Source organism: Coptis chinensis, chromosome 8 (assembly GCF_015680905.1).
Source record: "Coptis chinensis isolate HL-2020 chromosome 8, ASM1568090v1, whole genome shotgun sequence".
In the NCBI taxonomy this organism is placed as follows: Eukaryota; Viridiplantae; Streptophyta; class Magnoliopsida; order Ranunculales; family Ranunculaceae; genus Coptis; species Coptis chinensis.
This window is the reverse complement of record NC_141463.1, coordinates 2,688,957-2,699,447: the sequence shown is the minus strand read 5'-3', so window position 1 is coordinate 2,699,447 and position 10,491 is coordinate 2,688,957. Positions and strand designations below refer to the sequence as shown.

Here is a 10,491-nt window from a genome sequence, read left to right as displayed (position 1 = left end):
TTAATAAAATGAGGGTGTTACAGTGGCTGCTTGGGATTTTCCTATGAACGCTAAAGTGAGTGTTATCATGACTTCTGGAAGCTGGAATGTAGAAGTACATAGCTTACAATCTCAAAATTTGAAAGGAAGCATTTTGGCAGTGAACATAAATAAGCATATGGATTCGGACTCATAGTGTGGACACCACAACATAGTGGGATGTTCTCTTCCAGCAATGCTTATGCAGCTTTGTCTCCTGTTCGAGATAAGAAAAGATGGAGTCGAATGGTCTAGGGCAAGTGGGTGATGCCAAGACATTCATTCACTACTTGGAAGCTCTTTTCTAACAGCATCCCCACAACAGACAGGTTAGTTCGCAAGAAAATTATTAATCAGTCTTCCTGCTGTCTCTATTCGCACAGTAAAGAATTCTCCGCCCATCTATTTTTTTAGTGTCATTACTAGAGGGATTTCTTCTCAAGAGTAAAGAGGTTGTTGGGAATTTCTACCGATACGAGTAATGGAAATCGAGAATGGGCTTCTTTAATGAGATTGAGTAAAGACGCAGAAGTAGGGGAGATTTACAAAATATTCTTTTGTGCATCGGTGAATAGCATTTGGAAAGAAAGGAATGAAAGAAGGTTCCAGCATACCTCTAAACCTTCAGAAACACTGGTCAACAAGCTGGTATAAGATTTGAGGAATTATATACAAGTCTTGCGTCCTGATGTCCAAGATACTGTCAAGGTTCGAAATCTCTTCCTCAGGTTAAACATCACCACCCAGTTCAAGCAACAGGTGAATATTAATTGTTCATTGAATCATCCAATGGGCAACAAGATTAAAGCTAACTCAGATGGTGCTCTAAACAAGAATGGTCCAAGTCACGGAGGTGTGATGAGGGACAAGGAAGGTAGAGTTGTTGCAACTTTTAGTGGGACTGGAGGTTATCAATCAATTATTTTCCAAGAACTCAAGGCTATTGAGGTTTGTCTGGAGAGATGCATACTAGAAGGTTTTGCTGAGGTAGAAGTGGGGTGTGATTCCATTAGAGCCATAAATGCCATTAACAAGTTTAAGAAACCTCCCTAGTACTGTAGAGATGTGGTGGCGGCTATTGAGAGTAAAAAAGATAGGTTTAGCTGTATTACTTTTTCACATGTCATTAGAGAAGTGAATAGAGTAGCTGACTATCTTGCAGGACTTGTACATAATCATGAGTTGTCTACGGTAGTGGCGGAGCCAGGAAAGTAAGTGAGGGTGAGCCAGCCAGACAAAAACCAAGCATACAAAATAATAATAATAATAATAATATCAAGTCTAAACAATATTAGAAATAATCAAATCTAAACAAGTACTTGTTCATAGTTGTCCTCGGCGGCCTTCTTTTTTGTCATCTTTCTTCATCTTCTGGAAGCGTTGTAAGATCAACTCGGTATCAATGCTATCAAAAACTTCTTTTTCAATATATGTTATTAAACAATCATTCAACCATTCATCCGCCATCCGATTGAGCAGACGATTCTTTATGATATTCATAGCAGAAAATGCCCTCTCCACAGTGGCAGTAGCAACAGGTAAAATCAGCGCCAACTTAATCAACAAATAAACAAGTGGGTACACAATGTCTTTCTTCGTCTCAACCATTTTTTTAGCTAGGCTGCTAATTCCATTTACTGCACCAAACTTAGTATCAGAATGCACATCAATAATATAATTCTCAAGCTGATCTGCTAATTCCATCTGATCTATCTCTGAAAAATCATCGGGATAAAGTCGAGCAAAACTGATCAACTTTTGCTTATCGAAAGAAACAAACGATTCACTAGGATCAAGACATGCCATACAAAAAAGTAATTCTGTGTTTGCTTCATTAAACCGGTCATTGAACTCTTGAAGTTGCAAATCAATACAATGATAGAATAATCCAATAGGATAGTAATGTAAATTGGTGTTTCCTTCTGCTTTTCGTCGAGACCTCCCTCGAGCCATATACCTCTCTTCCATATTTGGAACAACCACATCATGTTTGGCACATAGTGAAGAAACTTCAGTCAGAAGACTATCCCATCCATCATCTCTCATCGCCTGTAAGCGTACCTTTATTATTTTAACAAGAGCCATGGCATTGACAATGTCTTGGTCTTCACGTTGCAAAGCCTTTGACAAATCATTGCTAATTCCTAGTATCGCTTTCATCAAATGCAAATTGAAGATAAATTCAAAAGACTGCACTGAATCCAATAATCCGTAAGCATCACCTCTTTGTTCTGAGCTTGAACCATTTTTTGCTACATTATCAAGCACATCAACTACTGAACCATAAGTGGTTATTATGCCAAGAAGTGTATAATAGTGTGAGCCCCATCGAGTGTCACCAGATCGTTTAAGAATAGTCTCTTGATTCAACCTTTTGCCACTTGAAATTTCTCCGCTTTGTAACGCTGCAACAACTCTAGCCTTCATTGCATCGCGCAACATATCACGTCGCTTACATGATGCTCCAATAGTATTTACCACATTAGAGAGAATACTAAAAAGGTTAACGATTAACTCATGGTTCTTTGCAACTGATACAAGGGTTAACTGAAGCTGATGAGCAAAACAATGAACATAAAATGCAGACTCATTCTCCTTCATTACAAGTGCTTTTAGGCTATTCAAATCACCTTGCATATTGCTGGCCCCATCATACCCTTTGTCCACGCAGTCTAGATATGCTCAACCCATGCTTGGAGAACAACTCATCGATTGCCTTTTTAAGTGTTACTGCACTAGTTTCCTTAACATGCACAACTCCAAAAAATCTCTCAATCATGCAACCTTTCTTGTCGACATAACGTAAAATAACTGCCATTTGCTCCTTAATTGATATATCACGTGCTTCATCAACTAAAATAGCAAATAATGAATTTCCATAATCTTTTAGAATAACATTTGTAGTTTCCACAGTAGCCGAATTCACAATATCTTTTTGGATATCAGGTGAGGTCAATTTCCGATTTTTAGAAGCATTATCAAGAACTTTCTTAATGACTTCGTTATGATCTTTCAGAAACCGTATAAGTTCAAGAAAATTAACTTTATTGATTGACTCATCTTATTCATCATGGCCACGAAAAGCTAAACCTTGTTGATAACCGTAGAAATAATAGAATCCTAAATATTAATGTTAACAACACTAATACATAATCCTACCATTTTTACGTTTAAATCAATTATTCTTACTCTCAAAACATAATCATGCAATATAATGAGTAAGGATTCGTCCACTCTTAACTCTCTAGACTTAAATTGAATTCAACTAATCAAACCCAAAAGGAACAATAGTGAGAGTAATGATTTGATGTGAAATTTCTATACTACCATTCCCAACACAAGAACAATAATTACAATAAGACATAATTAAATTAAGCTGAAATTTAAACTAATTTAGAACTAAGATTGTGAATAACTAATTATGAATTTAAGACAACTAAATCTAAATAAGAATTTAAGCAATAATCTAAATTGAAATGAAGAACTAATACTTTATTCTAAAAACTAAAATATGATTCTAAACTAACTAATTGAATGAATGTAAAAAAAACTAGATCTAGATCTAAACACTAATCTAGATCTATCTTTTTCTAACCCTAAACTCCATTAACATTAGGTTCCTAACCTAACTACCATTAACAAAGAGTCAAGCTTTTGTTTTTATACTTTCAGATCCAAAAATCGTGCATGGGCTTGGAGCCATGTTTTGGGCCGGAAAATCGGGCCCAAAACCCAATTTCTTTAGTCCAAAATGGGCTCTTCAACTGTAGTTGGCTTCGACAGATGTTTCATCCACTTCTGCTCCTCTGATTGGGCCAAGGCTTGGACCATTGGAAATCCCTTTCCGAGCTGGTCGTTTTGACATAAGATACTCCCAATTCCGAGGTCTGAGTCCAAAGATACGGCCTTTGGAAGTTCTGCTGACTTGTGCACTATTTCTGCCCGTGTTGACTTTTCAGCTTTTGACCGAGCTTTACAAAGGCTTTGTCTCCTTGATTCTTGGCCTTTATTCACAGAACTCCTTAGCAACTGACCTTTGCTCCTTTATCTCGCTAAAGTGGCACATTTCTGCACATAATGGAGTTTGAAGCCTGAAATGCATAAAAACACGTAATCAGTATTAACTCTTAATTATTACTCACATAATTGGTCTAAAAGTATGATTGTTAAGGGGTTAAAACTACAGTTTTGGGCTCTTATCAAACCACCCCCAAACAGCATTTTGCTTGTCCTCAAGCAAAGATGAGAAATTAGAATAAGTGACCAAAAATGGAGTTCTATCTACTCGTTTTCACGAAGTCGCGATTGCATTGACCATATGCAACAAGGCCTTAAACCACTAGGAATTCCCTAGTGGACGAGTTATAGCCTCGAGAGAGTTTTCCAGTGAAGGTACTCACAAACTTCATCTATACTACAACGACTAAGAAATAAAACTATTATTTCCTTATTTATGTCTCAATTATCTATACATCTTACTAGAAATGAATACAAAATAATCATGTCGAAACCTAAGCTAATATATGCATAATAATCAATCATCTACGAATAAACATATATACAATGAGTAATGCTATGAAATGCAGTAACAGCTCCATTTCTGAAACTTTGGAATAGCGTCCTTAAGTAGGTTCTCACATAAAAGTCAAGACAAAAATCACTCTGATTTTTCCACTCAAGTTTTGCTACTCCAGTGTGGAGTGGGCATACTTTACCTTACAATCTCAATGACACACAAGGAAGCCGAAGTTGATCAAACACATTTGCCACTTACTATCCCACTAACCTATTCCTAATTGAGCTAGAGGTCTTTATTAGGTGTTGCGGGGATTAGGAGATGGTTTAAGAATGAAGGAAACGGATATTGAAAAAGGACAAGTCTGAGATAATAGAGTCTTCATATTATGTAACTAGAGAAAACCTTGTTATTTACTTTTGCTTCTACACTTTGTTTCCATCCTTAGCCATATATTTTTTTTTTCTTTGGCTTTTGACTCCTTTTATTCTATTTTTTTGGAGTTTTTATTTTATTTCTATTTTTATATTTCTTTTCTTTGGATGGAAACTTTTTTTCTTTATTTTCCGAAGCAATTAACTAACTTTTGTTTACACAGGTTTTTCTCTTCTTCTTTCTTCCTTATTCTATTCTCAGACTTATCTAAATTGGGTAGGTTGATTTTTTTTTTGTTTGTTTTGTTTTGTTTTATAACAGGGTAAAGGATTTGTGGTTTATGAAAGGGCTAATGAAAGGCTCGATTAGGGCTACTAGGAAAAAAATACTTAGGTCGAATTTCTAGCTATATCGATCCAAAAAGGGCCTAAATTCTCTATTAGGACATGGTATAGTGGTCAAGCAAGTGGATGTGTGATTTCTCTATTCGGAATATACTTCTCCCTTGTGTCATTTCTCAAATGTTTCACTCATATAAGGCTTTTTAGGCTATATTCTCACAGATTTGTAGAATAAGTACTCTAGCCTAGATTTCGAAACTTATCGCCAAACGATCATAGATACTCATGTAATATATTTATAGATAGATGCAAAGATTATTACCTACATATTAACCTAAGTTTCTAAAAACTATTCTAATGCAAAAGCTACGTGAGACTTCTAGATTATTAAGAGCATAGAGAAAGAAACAATACCAATATTTCTAAGTGTATAGCATAAACTTTTTATTTTTATTTTTATTTTTATTATTTTTAAGACAAATAATACGTAATATACAACCTAATATGTGCTTAACATTTACATCGTGTTTCTATACCACCCCCAAACAATTTGGGAGAAGGGGGTTCATGAAACAATTCAATAGCACAATTAAATTATGTAACTAACTAATTTTTATAATTTTTAACATTTTATAAATAAAAGTGCGTAATTTACATCCTAAAAGTGTCTAATTTTTGCAAATGTTTCTATCCCACCCCCAAACAATCGAACGCTTTATCCTCAAAGTGTAAAGAGATAAGGAAAGAATTTACTATAGAAACGTGGCAAAAATTGGCAGTACCTGTAACAGAAACTCTACTGGAGTAAACATGACAGGCTTAGGGTGGCAACATGATTTGAAATGAATACCAAAATACGCCACCCCCAAACAAAATTGGAAAACTCTTTTTAAGTTTGAAATTTTTGTTTGGCCTATACTCCAGAAAGTTGGTATTGTACGAAAACTTGGGTCTTTTAAAGTCAGATTCCCTAGACTTTATCTAATATATATGGATTAAAATGCAGTTTACCATATATCAATAATCGAAAAAGTTGTGGGTCTTTCCACAAATAATTAACATGGAATGCACCATCAAACAGAATTAAGCACCAAGATTTCCTATGACGTAGCTTAGTGGAATGAGAGCAAAGCCTTATAGATCTAAAACCTAATCGAGCATATAGTTTCTTCTTTGTCCTCCTACGAAGGGGATGCCAAGTAAATGAATGTGAGAAAATTGATGGTTGTGGAAGATACGTAGGATGTGGATAATTTTGAGAAGGAAAAAATGGAAAAAATTAAAAAGTGTCAGGTGGCTTGTCCTTTGGTGTTACTTCGTCACCAGTTGGTTTTAGATAGTTATGAAGCATAGGAGAAACACCAAGGTCAAGTACAAACTCAATGGTTCTTTGAAAAGGTAGAGGGCGAGGAACATTCGTGATGGAAGGTGAATGAGTGACATGAGGATGTGAGGTGGGTGAATGGTGTTCAACTAGTGGTCTTAGGTCTATATCATCAGAGGCCTTGAGATATGCAAGACATTCCTCAATAGGTAGGTAAGAAGAATCACTGGGATAGAGGGTGAAAAATTCTTCTTCCGTCATGGCGTCAGGAGATGAATGGATGTCAATAGGAGAGAACTCGTGAGGCGGCAAAAAAAGGTTGCAAAAGAGTCGAAGGAAATTCTCCTTGATGTTATCTACGTCTAGGGAGTAGAAATTGTGATCTTTCTCTTCTTCCATAAGAGGGGTATCTACTAGTGTGGGAACTAAAGTGTCAGCCGCACTAATGTGAGGTACAAAACTCTCAATAGACTTCACTTTCCCTTCTACAGGCAAACCTAGTTGTCCCTATTTTTGTCTAAACATGTTAACTTCTACAGAAAGATTTCCAAAAGAAAGAGTCATTGAGCCATCCCGACAGTTGATTTGGGCATTGGCGGTTGCCAAGAAAGGGCATACTAAGATGATGGGAATGGAATCATGAGCAACTTCGTGTCAAGAATAACAAAGTCGGCCGGATAGTAAAAAAAATCCTGAACTTTAATGAGAATATTTTCAACTACACCCTTGGGATACTTAATAGAACGATCGGCTAACTGCAAAAAGTCATTTTGGTTGGTTGAAGTTTTGTTAGACCTAGTTGTTTATATAAATAAAAGGGAGTAAGTTAACACTTCTTCCCCGTGTCTAATAAAAAACAAATGTTATGAAGGTATCACCTAAGGTGCATTATCAAGATAGATCGACCGGGGTCCTTGTACTTAACAATTCCGTTATGTTCGGATAAAGAGGGATATTGTTCAGTTAAGAATGCTTCGTGGGGGTATGTTGGTTTTCCTCTTCTTGGTGCACAACTTTTTAGAAACTTAAGCGTGTCCAGGTAGACTTTTTATAGCTTCTAGAAAAGGTAGGTTTATAGTCAAATTTTTAAACACTTTCCTAATCTCATCAAAATTCTCGTCCTTTTTAAACACAACTAGTCTTTGGGGATTTTGTGCTTTATCACTATTTTTAGCAGAAGGGATAAAAGTATTATTAGTCTTTGCTTTATCTCTAGCCGTTTTCCAGCTAGGTGTCCATATTGGAACCTCTACAGGTGTAGGGTCTTCACTTTCTATTATTGGGTCTTGTAATGTTTTCCTTTTTGGTTGTGGTTTAACTGGTACTTCTACAGTTGTAGGGTCTTCAGTTTCTATTATAGTATTTGGTATGGTATCATTTTTAGTTTGCGGGTAATCTTTAGGCATAGTCACTTGGTTATCAACTACTTTCCTGAACGAAGAGGTAGTGATGCACAGTAGGTCCCCTTGGTTTATATTACCATTACAAGAAATCTTTTTATTTCAAAGGCGGTGTTTGTTGACTTAGGATTAGGCACTGCTTGACTTGGAAACACGCCGGTTTGGTTATTATTTTGGTTAGAAGACATGTCAATAACCTTTTGGCACAAAGACTGCATCATTTGCATCGTTTGTTTCATCATATTAGAGTTTTGATCATGCTGATCTTTCATCAAGTTGGAGTTTTGTTGCATAATTTGATTTTGTTTCTCCAACAAGGTCACTACTACTTTGTCTGTAGATGGTTGTATTGGAATTAAAGCTTGTTGAGCGTTCATGTCTTGATGTTGATAGTTCTAGGTTATGGGGGTACTAAACCTCTATTCTGGTCACCTAAGTTCCCTTGTCCTTGATGTTGAGTTAACTGGTTGAAGTGTGATGGTTGTGGTGGTGTTTGTGCATAGACAAGAGGACAATAGAAGTCGGAATGCTCAAGACTACGACAGACATTACAACGAGTAGAGTTAATGTTCATGACCTGAGGGTTGTTGTTGAACAGAGATGGCATCTACCTTTTTAGTGAGGGCATCGATAAGAGTTTTAGGCTCAGGATCATGTTTAACCTCAAGAGAAGAAGGAGAGGAGCGGGAGGAATCATTACCTCCCCAATTGTTGTTCTTCTTAGATTAATCTTCTAAGAATTTATAAGCCTCCAAGGCTCCTTTACTAAGAAAACTACCCCCAGTCATGATATCTAGAACCTCCTTATGACGATGTAAAAGCCCCTTGAAGAAGGCACGAACAAGCTTGTCTTTCGCAAGATTATGATGCGGACATTTAATAAGAAGATCAGTGATCGATTCCAGGCCTCTGAAAAGGATTCATGAGGATTCTGGCGGAAGAAGTGAATCTTTTGAAGCATTTCATCTGTCTTTAGTGGTGGGTAAAATTGTTCAATGAACAATTGAACAAGTTGAGCCCATGAGTCCACAGAGTTTGGCGTTTGGGCAGTTAACCAAGACGCCGCCTTATCGGCTAAGGTGAAAGGGAATACCCTCAGTTTAATTTGTTCCGCACCAACCGTAGGATGGTGGAATGTTGTTAGGACTTGTTCAATCCTACGCATGTGCTGATAAATTAAAAATATTTGGGGGGATTCAGAAATCCCCCACTGGGTCTGCTAGAACGATGCAAGATTTGGGACTATCGCTCAAGGCTTTGTAGAAGTCAGAGAGAGGAGTCTCTCTTTCTTCTTCGACATTATATCGGGGTGGTGTGTGTGAAATTCTTAGATAGGCGTGTGGTATTTATGTCTACGAAAAATAAGCCTGATTATACTAGAATTAAAACTCCTCTGACAAAAGAAACGAGGAATGGAAGAAGGGAATACCTAATTGCGTCCTTGCTTCGCTTATGAATAGCGTCTTGTTTACGCGTGTTTAGTGTATATAACAAGTTAGAACACTGAAAAACTTGAAAAATCGAAGTTCGAAACAAAAATGTGGAAATCCGGCAAAAATTAGCTCAGGGCGCGGGTGCGCTTCACTTGGGCGCAGGTGCGCTCAGTGCAAATTCGAATGTCCAGTGTTTGAGCGCGGGTCGCGCTCGGTATGGGCGCGGGTGCGCCTCAGGAATTTCAGATGTCCAGTGTTTGAGCGCGGGTCGCGCCTCAGGGTTTTCGAGTTTTAGGCCTTTTATCGTACTCCAAAAAATTTGAAATTTTTACAGTAGTTTTATAAGACATCTATCAAGTAGCCTGTAAAATTTTAGATCAATCGGAGCTACGAAAGTCCCTTTACTACCCTGTAAAGTTTGCAAAACAGTTTTCGGACACAATACAAACAACCGAATGGTTAACCCATCAAAACAAAGCCAAAAATTTCCAAATTTTTACTGGAGACTCCTGACAGATCCTACTTGTTCCTGTAAAAATTTTAGAGCAATTGGAGTTCTACAACCTCTCCTTATCGGCTGGTGTTCCAGATATTAAGTGTTTGCAACACTGCAGAAACACACTGGAAACACTCTACTATTTAGGTGGTCAAAACAAATAAAAAACTCGTCAAATTTTTACTACAAACTCCTGACTTAGGATAGATACTCCTGTAAAAATTATATAATTTTTAGAACTCCCTAAGTAACCTTACTCGTCTGTTTTTCAAGAACATACGGTGTGAAAACTGAAATGCAGCACTGTAAAGATCGTATTTGTTTCACAAGGTAAACCTACTTTGAAAAATCTGAAAATATTCCAGTAAATCAACAACACATTAAATATTATGTATGAAAATTTTCAGAATTTTCGAAAATTTAGAAATACCCTCACCGCTGTGTTTTTCTCTGTGAATCCGCAGCCCCTATGCCTGAAATAGTGAACAGTTCCGAAAATTCAAGAAATAAGAATGAAAAATTAAAAGGGTGGGTGGGTAGAGAATGGGGGATTGCCTCTTGGATTCAAACAATTGAATTCTTGTCTTG

The 10,491-nt window shown here is 36.9% G+C and overlaps 1 protein-coding gene across 1 annotated transcript in view; it reads right to left on the bottom strand.

The window, feature by feature from the left end:
• LOC147479306 (uncharacterized) overlaps window positions 1-10,491 on the bottom strand; it is a 28,200-nt gene continuing 17,709 nt past the window's right edge. The window contains exons 2-4 of the mRNA XM_086578399.1: window positions 2,675-3,027; window positions 1,624-2,571; window positions 1-81 (exon numbers count right to left, since the gene is read on the bottom strand). Coding sequence (XP_086434525.1) covers window positions 1-81; window positions 1,624-2,571; window positions 2,675-3,027 — 1,382 coding nt within the window. The remainder of the gene's footprint in view (window positions 82-1,623; window positions 2,572-2,674; window positions 3,028-10,491) is intronic.